The 22,208-nt window shown below is 42.1% G+C and overlaps 1 protein-coding gene across 27 annotated transcripts in view; it reads left to right on the plus strand.

Annotated features, from left to right (window-relative positions):
• The window catches only part of Dtna (dystrobrevin alpha), a 370,573-nt gene that overhangs the window by 326,927 nt on the left and 21,438 nt on the right, over window positions 1-22,208 (plus strand). For 12 of the 27 annotated variants that reach the window (XM_076554802.1, XM_076554803.1, XM_042263999.2 and 9 more), the window contains 3 exons: window positions 7,497-7,593; window positions 9,489-9,509; window positions 18,684-18,843. In XM_076554802.1, the coding sequence (XP_076410917.1) occupies window positions 7,497-7,593; window positions 9,489-9,509; window positions 18,684-18,843 (278 nt within the window). Of the gene's footprint in view, window positions 1-7,496; window positions 7,594-9,488; window positions 10,674-11,934; window positions 12,052-18,683; window positions 18,844-22,208 lie in introns of those variants that run through there. The other 15 variants (XM_076554816.1, XM_076554814.1, XM_076554813.1 and 12 more) reach the window with 3 other exon arrangements.

Consider the following 22,208-nt stretch of genomic DNA (forward strand, 5'->3'; position numbering starts at 1 on the left):
GGTGAGGTCTGTATGCATGCATATACGTACATGTGTACATATATACATGTGTACGGGTGCATATGTGGGGGGTTGAGGTTAGGTGTCGGGAGTCTTTTCCCATCACACTCTGCCCTATATATGGAAGAAGTGTTCCTCACTCGATCAAAGCTCACTGATGGGGCTAGTGTGTCCAGCCAGTTTTCTCCCAGCGTCCCCTGCCTCTGCCTGAATAGTACTGAGATCACCATGGGGCAGCATGCCCACCCGACACTTATGTAAGGGCTGAGAGTATGGCACCTGGCTCTCCTGCGTGTGTGACAAGAGCTTTACGTGCCAAGCCGTGGCCCTAGCCGAAGGGTTTAGCACTGTCTGGCAGCAGCTGGCCAGCACACAGTCCGGAACCAGCCTAGCTGATCTTTCTTTTTCAATAAAACACACGGGATCACTGAGATCTGAACAATTTTGAGAGATTATACATTTTTTTTCCTAGACAGAGAGAAAAGGACAAAGTGTTCCTAAGATCAAAGGCAAAATATCTTCACTGGAATAAGAAAGTTTCACTTGGCTGTTTTTAGTCATTTGCACAATCAAAATGTGTGTACGTTAAAACCAAACACATAAGCAGCTAAATAAACATCGCAGACTTCTAAATTAAAAAATTTAAAATACAGCCCACAGACAGAACCTGATTTTCTCTAAATCATGTCTTCCAAAGAGCCATGCTTTGTGGTGCACATCTGGAATCTGAGCCAATATCGACCCTGAGACAGGAGGACCAGGAATTCAAGACTAGCCTGGTAGTAACATAATAGGACCTTGTCTCAATTGTTTTTCAGAATAACATAATTAGTTCAGTGGTAAAACTCTTATACAGCACATTTGAGGGCTGGAGTCTGGTCCCCAGCGTCTATTTTAAAATAGATGCTATGCCTCTGTGTCCATCCATGGATGGGAAAGCCTAGCCTTGTCTACCCTGTGTCCATCCATGGATGGGAAAGCCTAGCCTTGTCTACTCTGTGTCCATCTATGGATGGGAAAGCCTAGCCTTGTCTACTCTGTGTCCATCCGTGGATGGGAAAGCCTAGCCTTGTCTATCTACTCTGTATTCATCCGTGGATGGGAAAGCCTAGCCTTCTCTAATCTGTCACCTTAGGATATTTGAGTTGGAAGGGGCTGTGGAAGGTCATGACTACTCTCTTGGGTGTCACTGTCTTCTCAGGCAGAAAACTAAAGTAGTCTGCCTTGGATGAGGGCTGCAATTGTTCCCACTGCTTCTATGCTGAAAAATGTAGGTATTATTGTAGGTTCCTCTCCTGAAACTGACTTGGCACCATGCCTTGAATATGACATAGCACCATGCCTTGAATATGACATAGCACCGTGCCTTGAATAGGACATAGCACCATGCCTTGGCTATGACATCGCACCATGCCTTGAATATGACATAGCACCATGCCTTGGCTATGACAAGTATTCAGTTGTTTATGGAGTAAATAACAGAGAAGTAAATGCCCTCAAAGAAGACCATATTTATCTTTCACTAGAAAGCTTTGACTATGGAAAACTACATATTCTTATCCTTCAGTTTATGTGCTGAGTCTACTCCATGTGTACCTAGAGTGATCTATAGTTTCTATGGTGAGTACAGGTGCCTCTTCACAGAAACTCATCAAAATGAAGTCTCTTTTCTAAACTCAGTCGCTTCCTCCTGCCCTTGTTATAAAGTCCCTGTTGCACGCCACCATGGGTGCTTCTCAGGGTTCCATCCAAGCTCGGCTCTTCAGACACATGAACACCAGAGGAACCCTGCAGCCCACCTGGCCAGGCTGCAGGTCCTGCCTCTCCCATGCCTATGACTAGAGCAGACCTACCAAGGCTTCACTTGAAAAGAGACTGGCAAAACCTATAGATGCTGCTTCATGTAGAGTGATTGCCTTATACTTCTGAATAACTAAATAATTTAATCAATAATTAGTTACTTCATTAACAATTTAATTATTAACAGCAAAATGACTTAATTAATGAAATTTCTTCTGGATACCTCTATGGTTTCTATTTGGATTGTGTTCTATTCTAACTACTATAAGTTCTTACATACTCTACTATACTCTTTCCTAGAGGAGATGAAAATAAATTGAAGAGAAAGATGATGGTGTTTCTTTTTTTTTTTAATTTAAGAATTTTTTTTTTGTTTTTTTGTTGTTTTTTGTTTGTTAGTTTTGGGTCTTTTTTGGGGGGTTGTTTTTTTGTTTGTCTGTTTTTGTTTTTCGAGACAGAGTTTTTCTGTGTAGCTTTGGAGCATGTCCTGGAACTCTCTCTGTAGACCAGGCTGGCCTCAGACTCACAGATATCCCCCTGGCTCTGCCTCCTGAGCGCTGGGATTAAAGGTGTGCGCCACCACTGCCCAGCCTTAAGAAGTTTTTTTTATTCATTTTACATACCAACCACAAATCCCCCTCTTATCTCTCCTCCTGTCCCCCCAACCTACCCCTCCTCCTCCAAAAGGGTAAGGCCTCCCATGGGGAGTCAGCAAAGCCTGAGGCAGTACCAAGCCCCTGCCCCCTGTATCAAGGGTGAGCAAGGGGTTAGACCATAGGCAATGGGATCCAGAAAGCCAGTTCATGCACCAGGGATAGATCCTGATCCCACAGTGAGGGTTTGGTGACCTGAAACAGACCAAGCTACACAACTGTCTCCATACGCAGAGGGCCTAGTCCAGTCCTGTGCAGGTTCCACAGCTGTTGGTCCAAAGTTTGTGAGTTCCTACGAGCTTGGTTCATTCATCTCTGTAGATTTCCCTATCGTGATCTTGACCCCTGCCCCTTACTCATATAATCCCTATTCCCTCTCTTCGACTTGGCTCCCAGAGCTGGGCCTGGTGCTTGGTTGTGGATCTCTGCATCTGCTTCCAGATGATGGTATTTCTTATCATTTTCATCAAATACACTGCAAAAGCAAATGACTGTTTGACAGTCATGGGGAAATGGAATGGTCATTGATCTGCCAGGATCACAGTCATACCTGTGTCTGCCTGAAATACCACTTATATCTCTTCTACTGTTCACCCTGTTCTCTACAGGAGAGATTTGGGAGAGGAATTTTCATAAGTAATTTTGATGGTTCTCCTGTATGGCTTTTGTTTCTCAAAGTATTCTTTCTGTTCCACGTGCAGGAGAGACTAGAGGATGAGCCTGGGTCAGTGATGTTTTTCCAGTTGATATTTCCTATTCCCCATGAAGCCATCATGGAACAGGCATAGTTCTAACCACCCTCCTGTACCCTGAAGGTGGGCACCCCATGACCTCAGCTGAGCGCAAAGCCTTACTTCCTAAAAAATCTAGAATCACCAGTAACTTCTTTGCCATTGGCACTTCCTGTCAGCTGGTGCCAAGCTGGCCATGGTCTGCCTCTATATTCTGTTTATTTCTTTATCCTGAAGGAAGAATTGTCCTCTCTAGAAGGCTATTTCTCTAGATATCTGTGCCACCTGCCACATATGTCAATAACCCCTTCTTGCTCTGTTCTAAGCATTACCAGAATTTGGAGATTTCACAGCCACACAGACACCTAGATTTAAATAGGTAGATAGGTAGGTAGGTAGATAGATAGATAGATAGATAGATAGATAGATAGATAGATAGATAGATAGATAGATAGACGGACAGACAGATAGATAGATAAGTACCTGGGAATTCTGTGCTTTAGTCTTTTGTTATTTCAGACTTTCAAGAGGGCTCTAAGACAGTGGCCTTTTATAAAGTTGCTTTGGCCGTAGTCCTCAGGGATGAACAGCATCCCTGGGAGTCTTTACTGTGTCTTTCCTACTCCATCCTTCCAGAATCTTTCCTCGAGAAAACAAGAAATCAGGAACTTGCTTTAATGAATACTCAATTTTATTTTTAGTCTTAAAAGCACTGTGACTTTTCTAAATGGTTATGTTTCCCTTTTTACTTCAGCCACGGGGAAACTGAAAGCCAAATTAGCAGACCAGATGGGGTTCCAAACAGGCACTTCTGTGTGCTAACTACCTGATGCTTATTGGGTGCTAAGCTGCATATCTGCCGCACCACTGAATGCAGTACCAAACCTGGGAGGAAGGCTCTGTTGTACTCTGTTGCACCCCTTTATAAATGTGGAAACGGAGATTCAGTAAAGTTAAAGAAATGCGGCAGAGATCATGACCCCAGAGCACTGAGTATTCATATGCTTCCTAAGCAAAATGTACTATTTTATAACCACAGTCCAATCCTCAAATTCAGAAGTTACTGTGGATGAATGTTATTATCTTCTACGTAATTCATATTAAAATGCTATTGTCCTGAAACCTATCTTAAGAGAAAGTAGATTCTAACACATAGATACTACGTTAAAAATAATCTTACAGAATTTCAGAACAAAAGACATTTGTTTACAAATTCATACACTTAACAGAAGGAAATCCAAATCATTATTTAGCCTTCATGCTGTTTGATCACCTTGAATGTGGAGGCTGCAACATACATTGGTAACTGGGCTTCATCGGTAACTGTTGCTCTGAGCACTTGGAGAGAGGACTGAACAAAGGCATTATTAAGTGACTTTAGTGCCATGTTTTTAAGATTGCTGCTATGTTATGAATGTACAGTAAGATTGACTTATGTTGGCTAATGCTAAGTATAGTAGTTCACTTTTTCTGAGGTTTTAAATGCCTCTCTTAGTATTTTTTTACCTATATTAGTAGAATTTTTCACTGACCTTCTCAGTGGGCTCCTGTGACCAAAAATCATAAAGAAATCATGAGGTGAAAAACAAGTGTAAATCAGGAATATTACCAACTCTTGTCTCAAGTCCTACTGTAAATTTAAATATCCAGAGAACACTGTGTGCAGATAAGCCTAAGAAAGGCAGTTAAGGTTTTTTTTGTCACTGAAGGAGACTTTGGGATGAGATGAAGCACACAAAATTGGAAAGCTTCTGCCCAAGGAGGCAGCAAGCAAAAGAAGCTGTCATAAGCCTATAACACGGGCTGTTTCCTCTTCTCTGGATTCAGAAAGGAAGTTAAAGGAAAAAAATGGCTTAAGGAGACAGGCACCAGTGTCAAAAGAATACAGGGGGCTGGAGAGATGGCTCAGCAGTTGAGATCTATGTTTGCTCATCTAGAGGACTCATGTTCAATTCCCAGTACCCACATCATGGCTCACGAGCATCTGTAACTCTAGTTCCAGGGGATTGGAAGGCCTCTTCTGGCCTCTGGGACACGAGGCATACACATGGCACATAGACATGCATGCAAGCAAGACACTCATATACTTAAAATAAAAATTTAAAGAGGAAAAGAATCCATGCATACATGTTATTATATATGTGCAGCAAAGGTTAAGATACTTGTAAGTTTTATGTTTATAAGTCCTTGTTAAGAATTTCTATATAAAAGCATATTTGAAATGTTTCATTTATGTTCCTAACCTGTCCCCCTCTGAATAAATATCTTTCAGCTGAATAAGTCACAGCCTAACTCACTGTGATATTTATTATGCTGTCAGTTTTCATTTCACAGGCCCACTATAAGTCTACTTAGTATGGTGTCTGTGTAATTGAGACATATGCGCGCATACATTAATGCATGTTGCTAAGAAATCCAGTCATTTTTAAAAATATAAGCTTTGGTATTTCAATCCAAGCAAAAGACCCCTTTGGGGACAAGGAAAATATACATTAATTTGCTCACTAATTATCATGAAATAATGAATCTGGTGTCAGTTTGGAAAATATGTGTATGTGTCACCAATCTGAAGCAATATTTTGTTGCTTCATTTATTTTTCATGCTTTTGTATTTGTTAATTTTATTTAGTTTTATTTTATTTTGCATACATGGGTGTTTGCCTGCATGCAAATATATATACTACATGCTTATAGTGTCCACAGAGGTAAAAAGAAGGTATTTGATCCCCTAGAACTGGAGTTACATGTAGTTTTGAGCCACCATGTGGATGCTAGGAATTGAACCCGGGTCCTCTGGAAGAGCAACAAATGCTTTTAAGCACTGACCCAGCTCTCTGGTCCCATGTTTGATTTTATTTTTTTGTACTCCTGGGAACTGAGCATAAAACCTTGAGTCTGACATTTGGTGGAGCTCAGGGAATCCTGCAGAAGAGAAAGAAGGATTGTAGGAATCAGAGGGGTCAAGACCTCTCAAGAAATCCCACAGAATCAGCTAACTTGGGCTCATAGGGGCTCCCAGAGACTGAACTGACAGCCAGGGAGCCTGCACTGGACTGACCTAGGCCCTCTGCACATGTGTGACAGTTGTGTAGCTTGGTCTTCTCATGCGACTCCTAACAGTTTGAGCAGGAGCTGTCTCTGACTCTTTTGCCAGCTTTTGGGACCCTATTCCTCGTACTGGGTTGCCTCCCCTAGGCTTGCTCCCAGGGGAGGTGCCTAGTCTTACTGTAACTTGGTATGCCATGTTTTGTTGATATCCATGGGAGACCCGCCCTCTTCTGGAAAGGGTCTCTTCTGTAGGGGGGGGAGGTTACAGAAGAGTGGGGGGAACTGGGAAGAGAGGAGGGAGGGAAACTATGGTCAGGATGCAAAATAAGAAGAAGAAAAAGAGGAAAAAACCCTTGAGTTTCCTAGACTTACCACTAAGCCACACCCTCATTCCTCTTTTTACGTCTCATCTTGAGACAGGGTCTTGCTCCCTTCTCCGGGCTAGCCTTGGACCCACTCTGTGTGTAGCCCAAGCAAGCCTCAAGTTTGTGATTCTCTTGTCTCAACCTCCGAGGTCACTGAGATGACAGGCCTGCACCCCTGGGCCTAGCTAGTTCTACTTTCCCTGCGGTTTCGTTTCTTTCCCTCTCTAGAGGATTTTTTCATACCCCTTAATGTCAACATAAATGATAGAGTGCAGATTGGTTTCCATTCTGCTGACAGTTTAATAGAAATTCCGTAAAACAAACACAAGCTTTATTCATCATTTTTCAGTTATAGAGCAAGTATGTGGGAACATGTCGTCCTGACTTCACTTTATGAAACCAAGCCCAAACCAAATACTTCAGAATGATTATGGCCAGTAATGGCCATTGCTATTTCATCCCAGAAGAGTGCCAATTGCACACATGCTAGAACAGACTTTAAACTGCATCCCTATGTCAGATTCCCAGAGGTCGTAGCAAATTTCATGTGAATTTATAGTACTTGTTTTGGATTTCGAAGATCTGTAGGGCTAGCCCTTTTCAGTGACTGTTAGGATTGTATTTGATTTCTGAAGCCCATAGTGCAGAACAAAGCCAGCCAGATAGTAAACACAATGTGGAAATGCCAAGAAGGATTTCTACCCTGTTTCTATCCTGTGACTTCTTTCACATAGCAGCACCCTTCACATTACAGTCATTTACCCATTGAAAAAGTTATCTACCTGGTAACGGTATCCAAGACTAGACATACCCTCTTGGAGACAGTCCACCACACACCCACAGAACCAGGAAATGGCTCAACCTGACTGTTTTTCTGATGACGGTGACTTCTTTCTTAGACAGCGCAAGGACGAGCTAGAGCAGAGGATGTCTGCTCTCCAGGAGAGCCGGAGAGAGCTAATGGTCCAGTTGGAAGGTCTCATGAAACTACTGAAGGTAAGTCACTTCACGGCAGTGAGTCTGACCTACTATTATGCTGTTTTAAAATTATTTGCACATAACTTGCAATGGCTTTTCCAATTACTATATGCAATTTCCTCCCAACATGTTGTGAACTCAAATGTTAAACTATTTCTTAAGCGTGTGAAACAGGAGCAGTTGATCAGTAGTAGCTCTCATTCTCACCTACTTTCTGGAATTAGGCTGCTAAAGACCATAGGGCAAATTCTTTGTTTATCTTCAGTCTCTTTATGTCCTTTAATATTCTAAAACTGGATTTGTTTATAAACGCTTTTGTTCAGTTTTAGCAGTTCTGACTAGCTTGACACAGACTAATGTCTAATTTGTAAAATTATGAAATAGCAACTAGCCAGGTGGTGGTGGTGCACGCCTTTAATCCCAGCACTCGGGAGGCAGAGGCAGGCGGGTCTCTGTGACTTCGAGGCCAATCTGGTCTACAAATCGAGTTCCAGGAAAAGTGCAAAGTACACAGAGAAACCCTGTCTCAAAAAAAAGAAAGAAATGGTGACTAAACAAATCTTAACAATAATAGCAAATCTTTTATTGCGTTTCTGTGGCTCCAACAAGTCACATGACTTCCATGGGTCTCCAGTGCAAACTGAGGGAAAAGTAGAAGTCCTGTAGAATGCAGTCAGTTATTATTTCATTGGAAGTGGCAATCTGCTTTAATAAGCTCTCGTCTCTGTCACCAGTGTATGCTAAATTACTTTCCAAGTTAACAGCAGATAGACACATGGCCACTTGGGCAACAGTGATGTCGGTGCTGTGTGGTCATCTGGCCCAAGGGAAACCAGGGGACCAACATAAACAGGGGCTGCCATGTGCCACAGGCCGCAGCTGGGACTTCTGATGGGAGATCCGCAGGGGGATGTCCCTGTGCATTCACCGTGAGACAGGAATTTCAGACTAGTTTTCAGTCCACGCATTCCCAACCCCCTCCCAACCCCCCCCCAACACACACACACACACACACACACACACACACACACACACATACACACACACACACACACACACACACACACACACACACACCAGCATCTGGCATTTCTCTGTTGCCCTTTCTTTTTTCTTTACTTCCTCCTTCTCTGTCTTTTCTTACTCCCTTTCCTCCTTTCTTTCTCTCTCCGTTTAAACACTTTTTTAAAAACAGTTTTGCGATGCTTTCTGTCCCAGACACTTCCCTTGTCGCATTTCTTTCTTTTGTTTTCTTTGCTCCGTTTTATAACTTAGCCAACATTTTTGGCCATCAATCCCTTCTTTAATAATATGTTTGGGAAATGCTTTATCATTACTCAGCAAGATTTGCTTCCAGTGTGCTAGACATATGAAGTGTAGAACTGGGGGTTTGGTTGGTTGATACTGGTTCTGTCTTGGATAAGACTGGATCATTGGAGACCTGTTTCTAGCCTATTATCTCATTTGATGCAACAGAAAATCTCTTTTCTTCTTCCCTTTGAAAATATGTTGGATGAAAATATCTGAGCCCATCTTGCCCTTCCCTGAATGGCAGGAAATTTTGGCAAATCTCTCTGCTGGTGTTCCTATGCTTCTTCTACTCAGTAAGGAGACAGGAGTCTACTGGCCAGCAGCCATCATGGGATCAACCCCACCCAACTGAACACAGACTTTGTACCAAGACATACAAGTACTGGAATAGACAGACAGATCAGACACACAGAGGAAAGGAATGGGGGTCTGTTGTCTCAAATACCTAAATAGGCTTGGAACTAAACTCACAGGGGTGGCAGAAGCCAGGAGAGGTGTTCAAGCCATGTGGATGCCTCCCCGCTCTTGCCTTCCTTCACTGTGTACGTGCTGTGGTTGGAACCTTGGGTAATCTAACTGTTATTGATTCGATCTTTCTGTAGGAAGAAGAATTGAAGCAGGGAGTAAGTTATGTCCCATACTGCAGGTCTTAACTAACAGTGGAGGGCTGTCGTCCTGCTTTGGCCTCTAATGTATGTCCGTGCTTCAGTTTGGAAAGAAAAAAAAAAATACTAATTTGCTTCCATTTCAACGTAGTGCTTGAATTGAGATTATAAAATTCAGCATTCTGTTATAAACTGTCACTGATGTCGGCAACAAATGAAGACCTGTTTCATGTCTAGAAGAGAGAACAACTTGTGATTCATTGGGAAAATTTTAGATCCCCAAGGGTGTTAAGCTTCAAATCCATGTCATGCTCTTTGAGGTTATTGACCAGACCCTTCTCTTAGCAGAAGGCCAGCCGCTAGAGCTGCACAAAGGTCAATGTTGTCTCCCCAGCTGCAGCCCACAAGAGCAAACCTCCACACTGTGAACACTCAGTTCAGCTTCCATTTCTCTGAAAAGGTGTAGAAACTCTTTTCATAAGAATCAGGTAATAAATCCCTTTCCATCACATAACTGCAACACCATGCCCTCTACCCTGCGTTCAAAGATATGTTTAACTGTGTAAGACTAGGCTTGGTAGCTGAATGTCCACCTTGTATCTCTTTAGTTTCCTTCAAAGCTGTTTGTTAACAAGTTTCTATGAAGAATAGGCAACTTTCTTCCCTTCCATTCTTACCAAGGACCCTTCTGCTCAGTGCTTTCATAAGGTCATTCCACACATCTTTTTTCTGGACATAGAGGCATCATGACTGTCTGACCATGTCATACCCTGAAGCCCTGTGTGTGACCTTGTGGTCAGGTTCAGAAGCAAGCAGAAGGAACAGCACACTGAGGGAAATTACAATAAAACTAGAGCAAAAGAAAAGCAGCTTGAATACCTGTGCATGTACCAAAGTATATGATGATATGTGCCAGTTCCTTGCATTATTTAAAGATTTAACATTTTATCCATGGTTAATCAGAACTTCAACCTGTCCAATCTCAACAGATCTGTTAATTCTTCTGTATGCTCTTTTCTATTATTCATTCTGTGTGTTTATGTGTAACAAAGAATGTTTGCAAAACCCTGGAAACTTTTTAACTCTTCATTCCCAAGGTCTGTAAAAGAAAAAAAAAATAAGAAAGGAAAAGAACCGTGTTAAACTAATCTGTAACTCGAACAATAAAGACAATATGCGGCATTATTTTGTATATTATGAAAAAAATTACCTTATTGAGCTAAAGCCAAATTGTCACCGGGGATGACTCCCTTGTGTTAAAGATGCACTGATGTGTAGCCTGTATCACTGTCCATCCCTGCATCCCTGGGGGATGGCCACTGGACTTAGATCATGGCAGAGCAAATGCCTAGTCTTGATATCTCTCTTTGCAAACAAGCTTTTCCCTGCATGTACATGGAACCAGAAAATGCTGTTCTAATCCAACTTTCTCCTCCCACTGGATAGAGAGGGCAGTTTCCTTGCTTTAGAATTCATTTCTCTCAGAAAGCCTTCCCTCCATTTCCCAAGCAGGATATTCTGAAAGGCTTCTGTGGGCCAGACAGTTGGTGGATGCACAGAGCCAGGCTGTGGAAGTGCCCTTTAGGTAGATCTTTGTCCCCACCTCCCTCTCCAGCCCTTTCCTGTGGATCCCCTCCCAGCCTCTGTGCTTTGAAGGGTCACAGCTGTGGGCACCGCAGCAGTGATGGAGGTCATCTGTCAGTGCCACCCAAATGTGGGGAACATATTGCTCCACTCTCACCTGCTTGGTTTCTACTCAGGCTTGTCCTTAAACTGAGCTGGGGTCAAGGTCACTTACACCACAACATCGAAACAGCAGCTCCATAAAACAGAAATAGAAGAATGTGGGACCAAGGAAGAGAAAATGGGACTGTGCCCCAGAAAGGGTCAGAGGGTTCTTCTGAACTCTCAGCAATAAAACAAGAGGGAAATAGTAATCCAGGGTTTTATCAGCATAAAAATACCACTTCTCGAAGCTCAGAATATCTACTGTGTTAAGTACTAAAGCAAGCCTTCCTTAAGAGCTTTATAGAAACGTGTTGAACAATACAGTAGAAAAAAAATGTAGTCATAGTTTGCAAGTGGCCATGGCTTACATTGACCTTTAGTCAAAACTAAAAACATAACCCCATAAAATCCAGCCCCGTTGAGTTGGATCTATGAAAAAAGTGAACAAATTCCTTCCAAACTGAGTTCTTGTGGGATAGCATGATCTAAGGAGAGAATTTAGAGGTTTTAGATTGGCATCTACTTCTAAATTCTGTTTTATGAGTCTTTCCCCTTCAGGAACATTCTCTTTGTAAAAATCAAATTCAAAAATGCCCCATACAACAAATCATGCTTGATTTAATAACCTCTGCTTTGTTATAAATTCGTGTGGTTCAATGTAGCGTTTTATTATGCTGGTATTTATATTCCTTACATATACTGTTTCTTGTTATAGGTAATGCATGAAACTAATGCCCCATGAGGACAGAACATGAATTTTAAAAATAGTGCCTGTAATATAATATGATTATGGTATCACAAGCAATAAATTGTGTTTTTTACAAAACCTGAATCCAAGTTATCCTACCCTCTTTCTTCCTTGTGCACCCTTAAGATTTACTGGAGGAGCTATAAAATGAGCTCTCATAAAAACAATCTTAAGGGCGAAAGCAGCTGCCTGTAGCTGAAGTGGCAACATGTTCGAGAGTTTCTGGTATCGTCCCAGTTCCAACTGTTGTGTACAGGTCTAAAGCCGAGTATCTTAACTTTGAGTTTGCAAAATAAAGCCTCAGTGATTTTCTTAGCAGGATTACAGCAGATAGGCCTGAATTACAGAGGCCTCTGCTTTAGCTCACAGTGGTAGGAAAACTGAGAATGTAACCTAACCTGACCGTTTCAAACACTACGGCAGTGTGCGCCTCCCAAGATTACCCGGGATAGTCTAAAGGACAATGGGTGTGAAAACCTTCTGTGAAAACGCTATCTGAACATCAAATATATATCTAGACATAGACAGTCATCTATAAACTTTTCAAATTTTTGAACACGTATACCTATTCACTTATCTTTTTTCCTAAAAATTAACTAACAGAGTCTCAGTCTGTGGAAGAAATGTGAACATGACTTTCAATTTGTTTAGATCTCTTATAATTGCTTTTAACAGTAGGAAACTATCCTTATGCTTCAGAAGTTACAGAAACATCCCAATAAGATTGCCTTGCTTCTGTTAACATCAGATATGTCCCTAGATATACGAATGTCTGTAGCATTTGCTGTCAATACATTCCTGAGTACATTTTCAATAGGTGGTGGAATGAATGACTACGAGTGTCAATGCCCTGTACATTACACAACATACCACAAATGCTTCCTGGAGGCATACATTGCATAAGAGAGGTAATTGATATAGGGTACTTAAGAGTCAGGAACCAAAATCAGGTTGTGTTTATTTTCAGGAATCTTTCTTTCTTTGGATTCATAACAAGGATTAATTTGAACATTTTAAAAACCTTGGGCTCAAACTGGTCCCTATTTGCTTGAGAGAAGAGTCTACCATCATTCAAAATTCCATGTCTTAGTCCCATTCAAATGCAATACAGAATATGAGCGGGCCACAAAGAGCCAACTTTCCAGCCTTGGTTTCTCCTTCCATGATTAGCCTTCCTTATTCTATTGATGGCTTTCCCACAGAGCTGATAAGTCCTCCACAGAAAAGTGAGGGGCAAAGTTTACCTTGAGATGCTGTCTGCATAGAGAAACTAGTATCTAGTACTCAAGAATATACAATGTACTTTATCAGACTATCACACATACACACACAATCTTATTTTTAAAATTGTGGTTGATTGATTCTAGAGAAGTAGGGAAAAAAGATCTTTTGCTCAAAACCATTGGACACTGACCCTCTCATTCAAGATATCATCTACACTGAAGGCTCCCAAGCCTGGCTCCCCCTCTTAGCTTCCTTATTTTCTCTGCTCCCCATATGGAACCTGGTACTAGCTTTAGCACCAACAGTCTCTCTGCCGTGTTTCTGATGCTCTTCACAAGTCCTAAGTCTTGCTCAAGCTTTCCCAAAACTCAGACACTCTTCTCTCCTTTCCATACTATCTATCACCTTTCCTGCCCAGATATCTTCTCGATAGACACCTGAGTCAAACGCTGCCTCGTTCCTGACCATTCGGAATCAACCATGTCCTCAGTGGCCCATTGCATTTTGTACACAGCAGCGCTTTCAAAGCCCAGTAATCAAAATCATCATGATGATGATGGTGACATTTGGTGACGTGGTGCTTCCTCGTTTTCCCAGGCTGTGGGACACAGCTGGTCCGGGTCAGGCTGCAAGATGCAGGGCCAGGTAGTCTCCTTAGCCAGACCTTGGAGGCAGACTGTGCAGGTTCTAGTGAGAGGATGGGTAATGAACAGGCTGCACTTCACCAGGGCTGGTTTAGTCCACGGTTACACATTTGCCCCTTTCCTTGAAGCATCCTTCCTTCCTGTATCTCCAGAGCTCAGGAGAAACCAAAATACTCCCTGTAAAACATGGAAAATTTATGGATCTTACCAGGCTTTTGAAAAATTGATGGGAAGCAGGTGGAGTGGAGTCAGAAGATGCATGTAGAAATTAATTTTTCATTTATTCTCTAGGAAGAGAGCTATTTAAATTGCCAACTGTGATATATGCTTTCCTTCATCCATAAATCAACCCTCTTTGGGAATGTTGGATCCATATATTGATCTGCATGGACCATTGTCTCTTATGTCTTTCCTCCATTAATCACTGAGTAATTTCTAGGGAAGAGTTTTCTCAGGGAATTTGTGGGAATTCACTCTAAAGTTCACATCAGACAGCCATGCTGGATGGCCAGGCAACAGAAAACATGTGAAAATGAAACTCAGTGGTCTGTCCCATTGCCCTTTAAGAGTGGGACATAAGCAACACCAGAGATGCCATATAGTAGGTGCTAAGTATCAAACGAGGCAGTGTCCTGTCATCGAGAGTTGGGGACATGGTTACCAGGCAACCAGCATCCTACTCTGAGAACTCTGGGTAAAAGATGGACATGACTTGGGAGGAATAAGTTTCAGAAAAGGTGGAGTTAAATCTTTTTGTCAACTACAGACTCTCCCACCAAAATTGTTTACATAATCAGACTACTTGAAATTGCAGCAGCAATTAGATAATCACTTGGATATGACTTAGGCATGATGGCTATTAGCCGTTCATACATTGGTGTCATTTAGATTCAATCAGCAATTTTTCTCTTAACAAATAACCACACCCAGTAATTTTCCTCTAACACGGATCCACTGTTGGGAGTTTTAGAGACAGGAAACAGAAGAAGAAAGGGAAAGGTTACCTGAGGAATGGGTACTGAGCAGGAAGATACAGGGTTGGGAATGTTTCAGACATACAAACATCTAAGAGAGCCCAGTGCACCATGGCGGGCAGGCTCTCACACCTCCCTACAGATATCAGCAGAGGTAAGAGCCCCATGAGGACTCTGTGCTGAAGAGGATGGCACAGCCAAGAGGACTCTGGTGCAAAATATAAGCAGAACTGGGTGGGACAATCCTTGCAGAGCCTGTCAAAGACTGCAATGTGGCCATAACCGCCACAGCTAAAGGCACTGGGTGCCACAGTGTTGCCGAATTCTTCATTGGTTTCGGGCTTTTGAAGAGTAACATGATGTAACTACATCAGTAGTTTCGCATCTTGTGGTCAAACGCTCAGTGCAATGTGTGTCTCTTAGGCTTGCTTAGATTTCAGACTTACAAATGAGAGCTTATTGGCCCTGACTTCACAGCCCAAAGGCCTTCCTTGCCACCCTGGGCACCCACACATCTCTACAATCCAACAAGGAAAATGTGTTACCTGGCCTGCCATGAGGCCAGGGGCACCGTGCTGTGGCCATGGTGGAAGCTTTCGGCCTTTAGTTGCTAAAATTTTCCAAATTTAATAAAATATGGCTAAAAGCATGTGATGCTTGTCACTTCCTGAAAAGACCCTGGGACGCTGTGGGAAAGCCCCAAACTTGCAATCTGCCACTTCTTAGCTTGGAGATCTTGCATATATGTCAGCTACCCTCTCTGAGCCTCCCTATATTTACCCCCTGGATGAGAATAATAGCACCTCATTGACTTGTAAGAGGGCTAAAGTGCTTTATAGATTTCAAGTGGCTGTTCAAACATAGTATTATCTATTTTACTATACCAGGAAAATAAAATAAGACAGTGTGTGGGAAAGTACTCGATACCCTGTAAAGTGCATACAGAAAAATGGAGTCCTTTTTTGGGATGTGAACTTCCTAACACGAAAGATCTGGCTTCCCAGGGTTGAATTGGTGACCCCTGCTGGACAGCCAGGGGAGCCTATGGCTACCACCCTCTGTCCCACTTCATTTCCCGCCCCCAGTCACTGATCCCTCCTGTGACTGAAGTCTATTGGTGAGGAAGACAGACAAGAAAAGTCCAGGAGTGCTTCCCAAGCCCTACCTTGGACAAGGTGCATAGGAGAGGTAGCCAGCACCTGACTAACATCTATTTCTGTGATGGACACTCCACCAGCCATGGTTCATAAAGAGTTCTGTAGCCCAGAGGACTCGGAGTCCCTGGGCTCAGCGACGGGCCCAGCTACTATTCGCTACTTCTCCGGGGCAATCATTTTTGCTCTCAGAGCCCTGAGATCCACAACTGCACATCTGAAGTGGTGATAACCACTTCATGGGTCATGGGGAAAGATCCACAGGCTGTAGATAAAAACCTTTGGGCAGGAGGGTGTTCAGCTCCACAGAGAAATGATTCATCATTGACACGGGAGCTTGAAGTGCAGGGTTAGCTCAGATGCAGAAGGTTTCAAAGACAGGGGGCTAAGCTGCTGGTTTCTGGAAAACCCAGGCCCCTCTTTGAGCAGGCTGAGGAAAGCAGGCCAGCATCAGCACCCAACTCCTCCTGCCCGAGCCTGGACAGACCATTGCAAACAGGTACTGTGACAAGTGTAAGACGAATCCACAGCCCATGGGGCAGCACACAAGTTCTGGACCATGCTCTGGTTTGCCTTGTTTTTGTTTCTGGATTTTCTTTGCTTTATAGATTTGACAATGATGTGTGCTGCTGAGCCCTGGAGAGCTAACAGCATGGCGTTTTACAGGAATGGTGTGTGTGTGTGTGCGCGTGTGGGGTGGGTGTGGGGTATTTAACTGCAAACAGCCGAACCCAAAGCAAAAGTCTAAATAGAATATTCCAGAGCAGTGCTCTCATGCTGCAGGTCTAAGAGTGTGAACAGGTAGGCAATTTCTCTCTGGCTTCTTCTGTAAAAAGAGTTCTCACTCTGGCTGGCCAAAGTCGACAGACTGGGAGGGAACTGCTAAGAGTGCATGGTCGGCTACATGTGTACTCCAGAGTCTCCCTGCATGTTTTACATGCATGTTTGACTTTCTACTAATTACTGAAACCAGGAGTCTGTTTTCAAGGACCTCATTGTAAAAACAAAGCTTTAAAATTCAAGGTCTCACACCAAAGATCTCAATGCAGAAATAAGTGTTCTAGTTCTCTCTCTCTCTTTTTTTTACCCCTTTCTAAATCCTGCTAATCTCACTCTTCTGCTAAACTGCATCTCTCTCAAAGGTCTAGAGAAAAGGGTGTTGCCCTCAGAAAGCAGTAACCAAAAATTAGAGACCACAACCCTTGCAAATCAAAACCTCAATGAGATAGCACCTCCTTGTACTAAGAATGATGATTATAAAAAAGACAGAAGCTGACAAGTGTGGGCAAGGATTCAGAGAGAAGAGAACACTGTTGGTAGGAATGTAAATTAGTACAGCCATTGTAGAAAATAGTAGGTTAGAACTGCCCTGGGAGTCAGCAATACCACTGAATACCAGTGAATTATCCAAAGGAAATGAAGTCAGTATATCAAAGAGACATCTACACAACCATGCCTGTCACAATTCTGTTCACAGTGGTAAGAGAATCAAAAGTGACCATCAGCTCATGAAGAAATAAAAAAAAATACAGTAAATGTGTGTGTGTGTGTGTGTGTGTGTGTGTGTGTGTGTGTGTGTGTGTGTGTGTGTGTGTGATAGTGGAATATGATTCAGCCCACAGAAATTCTGTCATTGCAGCAACAGCGGTAGAGCTGAAGATGATATGTTAGATAAAACAAGTCTGGTACAAAAAGACAAGCCCCACATAAGCTTGCCCATATGTGAAATATAAAAAATTGATGCGAAGAAGTGGAGAGTAAAATAGTACTTGTCCAAATCTGGGGAGAGTAGAGCAAAGGAGATGAAGGGTAGGTACCAAGATGCAGTTAGACAAGAGGAAGACTCTCTGGCATGCAACTCCTTGGTAGGAGGACTACAAATAACCACATCATTTTCAAGGCAGCCATAAACTTGAGTGAGAGCAAGGGTAAAGGGGTACATGGGAAGAAGGGAAAAGGAGGTGCAAATAATATAATCACATTATAATTTCCAAAGATAAAAACTTATTTTAAAAGCCAGAAGAAAGCATTTTGAATGTTTTTATCATGAAGAAATGATAGACACTTGGAGAGGTAGACGATATGTACATATGTAAAATCATTAGTTAAATTTGGTTAATGAAGGAAAGAATAAAAGACAGCAAGATTTCTTTTCCTGCTTCCCCATTCAGATCGCTGATTTGCAGAGTAATTTCACAATGTCAGCTTTTATTGTAAAACAGAGATTAAGCAATGTACATCTCCATGCAATTACCTGAGACAATATGAAATATTGTGAGACATGATCTGAGTTGTGCCTAAAGATGAGGCCAAAGCAGACTGGAAATTAGGGAACAAATGTACCATATCTGTACTGAATAGTCTCCTAATCTATATTGAAGACTTTCTCCTGTGTGTCTTTTATTCTGTGTAGGACATGCTTCCCAGAGAAATATACACACCTTGCAATTATCTCTTTAACAACAGCTTTGTGGCAAGGACAAAGATATCATATTGTAGAACGGTCTGTATGAACACACACTTCAGATTATGTATGATAGCTCCCTAAGACAGTCTATACCTGCAGATAGGTTTAGGAGAGTCTCCTTGGTTTCCTGAGGTTTGCTCCTGTTTTGGAATGTTGTCATCACCATTTTTTTTAACATGGGACCTGAGACTTTAGAGAAGGTATGTGGGCATTTCTTGTGAAAGTAAACTAATGGCATGTCTTGTTTCTGCAGACCCAGGGGGCAGGGTCCCCTCGCTCTTCCCCCAGCCACACCATCAGCAGGCCAATTCCCATGCCCATCCGGTCAGCCTCTGCCTGCTCCACACCAACGCACACTCCTCAGGACTCCCTCACTGGGGTAGGGGGAGATGTGCAAGAGGCATTTGCACAGAGTAAGTACCCTCTCCTTTACTGTGTTCTGCTTGGCCTGGCAAACCATTCACCAAGATCCATTGAGCAGTAGGTAATCGAGAGTCGTTACAGCCACACGTGGACACTGGCGGCAGCGTCCAACCCTTTGGCTTCTCAGGGCCACATTAGTCATCTACAAAATTTATACTTGAAAAACTGTAGAGTCAGGTTACAAAGAAAACCTCATAATGTTTCAGTAAGTTTGTAGCTTGGGGTTGTGCTGCGGTCACAGCTATCCTGAGCTGCGTGTGATTGCAGATTATGGGTTGGTCATCTCTGTTAGGGAGTCCTATATCTTCTGTCAGAGCCTGACCTATGCATTTTAGAAAGCCACTTGGTGCTTTTCCTTGCTTTACTGTTTGGTCTTCTTTTAGCTTCTGTTGTCCTGCCCCCACTTTTTAGTAAACCTTGGAGTCTCAGGCACAAGAACTCCTTTACAACGTTTCGTTATCAATTCATTATCAATTCAATCCAGCCTACTCTTATTTCATGACATTATCAATTATTTCAATTCATTATCAATTCATTATCAATTCAATTTCATGACATTATCAATTATTTCAATTCATTATCAATTCAATCCAGCCTACTCTTATTTCATGACATCATCAAAAAAAATCAAGATACAGATTAAATAATCCCAACTTTGAGGTGATGGAAGACAAGGCATCATTTTGCAGATTTCGCATTGAGATGCTCTGTAGAGTTGTGTCCTGGCTTCTGTAATCAGAGCTACCTTGCTAAGACTATATGGTCAGAAGAAAAGAGCAGAGCTGGTGGCCAGCCTTCTCCACAGAGGACCCTGTCTCTCATTCTTTTTCCAATGATAGATAAAAATTTGACAAAAACAGCAGAAAAGATAAAGCATGTATTTTATCTCACAGGTTGAGGTTGGGTAGTCAAAGCATCAGGAATTTAAAGCAACTGGTCACACCCTGGCCATAGTCAGGAAGCAGGCAGTGAACACATGCATGCTGGTGTTACATCACTCTCCACTTTATTCAGCCTAGGATCCCCATTCCAGGGAATGGCCCCAACCACTAATAAGATGGGTCTTCCCACATCAATTTAAAAAAAAAAATCAAGATAACTGTAGATGGAGATTTCCTGTCCCCCAGCTGCTCTCAAATCAACACTCAGAGGCTTAATATTAATTATAAATGCTCAGTCGATAGCTCAGGCTTGCTACTAGCTAACTCTTACAGTTAAATTAACCCATATTTCTTATCTATGTTTTGCCACATGGCTTGGTACCTTTTCTCAGTATGGCATGCCCATTTTGCTCTCTCCGCATCTGACTCTTCTGATTGCACCACTCTTCATCCCAGCATTCTCTCTGTCTCAGGCTATCTCACCCAATCTCTTCTTGCCCAGCTATCAGTCAATCAGCTTTTTATTAACAATAAGAGTAACACATATTTACAGTGTACAGAATGATTATTCCACAGAAGATAATCCCTCACAAACATTCTAGGATGCTAATTTAATCTAGATAATCCTTCACAGGTGTGCCTAAAGGTCCATTTCTAGGGTGACTCTAGTTTTGTCTAATTGAAAAGTAACACTAACCATCATAGGCACCCCCAACCAAGTGATTTCAACCTTTCTCTTTCTATCGTTTTACAAGTTTATAGCTATTGAGAAGTCCCCCTCCTGTGAGTCTTTCCAATCAGGCCAATTTCACTGCTAGAAGCAACCACTACTAATGCATAGGCTCTTCCCAGCATTTTTTCTCTGTATAAATAGCTGTGTTCATGTGTGTTTCTAATTCATAGATTCTTCTTCCTTCACACAAATTAGACTGTGTGTTGCACCTTAGTCTGCAATTTACCTTTTCTTTACATTAGAAATATATTATGAATAACCTCCAAATAGCCAGTTGATGAGTTATGGGAGGAAAACATTGGACTGGTGTAGATGTAACCAATCGTCTTATTAAAATAAGAAACACGGAGCCAATGTAAAAGAGAAAGCCGAGAGGTCAGAGCTCAGAGATAAAATCTTACCTCCTGCAGTGCTCCTAGCTTCCCCGAGAGAGAGCTACTTCCTGTTTGTCTGTGTTTAAATAGTCTTTCTGTTCTGCCTTCTCATTGGTTGTAAACCCAACCACATGACTGCCTCATCACTGCCTGTAAGTACCGCCCTCCAGGTCTTAAAGGCATATGTCTCCAATACTGGCTGTATCCCTGAACACACAGAAATCTACCTAGCTCTTCTAACCACCATGCTCTTGCTATGGCTCTAATAGCTCTGACCCCAGGGCAACTTTATTTATTAACATAAAATTAAAATCACATTTCAGTACAAATAAAATATCACCACATTTCCCCTTTTCTATTTTAATAAAAAGAAAAAAGGCAAAAGGTTATAACTAACAAAAGAAAAACTATATACAAAAGTACAATAACTATATACAATATATACAAGTAACAAATACCTAAACGATGTCTAGTCCATTTGTATTTGACAAATCAGAGAAAATAATTCCCTTATCTATCCTATTTTAGTAAGTCCAAAATGTATCTAATTCACTTTCTATCCTAATTAATCTTCAACTATAACTAACTAATCTTCAACTCCCTCAGAGACCCAAGAAGGAAATAATATTAGCTAACAAAAATAAAAACAAGAAGTGCACAAAAGCAGCTTCCAAAAATTTTGTGAGTTGACAGAAACAGCCAGCTGCCTGGACAGTCACCTGAGGTTTCTCCACAGTGTTGGGGCATCATCTTCAGCCTATAGGCTTATGGTATCTGACAGACTCATTTGTGAAGTAGGTTGTACACAAGGTCAACAGTTCAACCTCACATTGGGTGAGAGCAGTCCATGTACCAGAAACACCTGAATTCCACTAATGTCATGTCATGATTCAGGATTTTAAATTCTGGAAATTGTTGATGGTTTTTGAATTCAGCTGCCCATTCTTCTTGGCTGTGTATATATGGCTTCATCTAAGCATCCCCTTCTCCACATCCCTCTATTAAATGCCAGTCTACTATTGAGAGGCGTGAGCTTTCAGTTGCTGTTCCATTGCACAACAGAAGCCATCGGCCCACTGCCTGTTCAGCTGCCTTCGAAGAAAAGGGTACTGTACCTTTTCCAGATTGTGAAGGCGACTTCAGGGATGGTGCCATATTGTCCTGGCCTCAGAAGATGCCTTTTGATAAAGCCATAACCACACTTGTTTTGGCAGGAATTGGTAGTCCTTTGTTTCGTGTTCTGTCTGTCCATTTTTTCTGTTGATTTGAGGATACTTTCTTGTCCAGTGGCTAACTTTTGCCACAATGAAAATTAACTCCATATGCAGTTTCTTCAATGCCCATATTTTCTCTGAAGTAGATTGGTA

The sequence above is a fragment of the Peromyscus maniculatus genome, chromosome 19 (assembly GCF_049852395.1).
Source record: "Peromyscus maniculatus bairdii isolate BWxNUB_F1_BW_parent chromosome 19, HU_Pman_BW_mat_3.1, whole genome shotgun sequence".
NCBI classification, from domain to species: domain Eukaryota; kingdom Metazoa; phylum Chordata; class Mammalia; order Rodentia; family Cricetidae; genus Peromyscus; species Peromyscus maniculatus.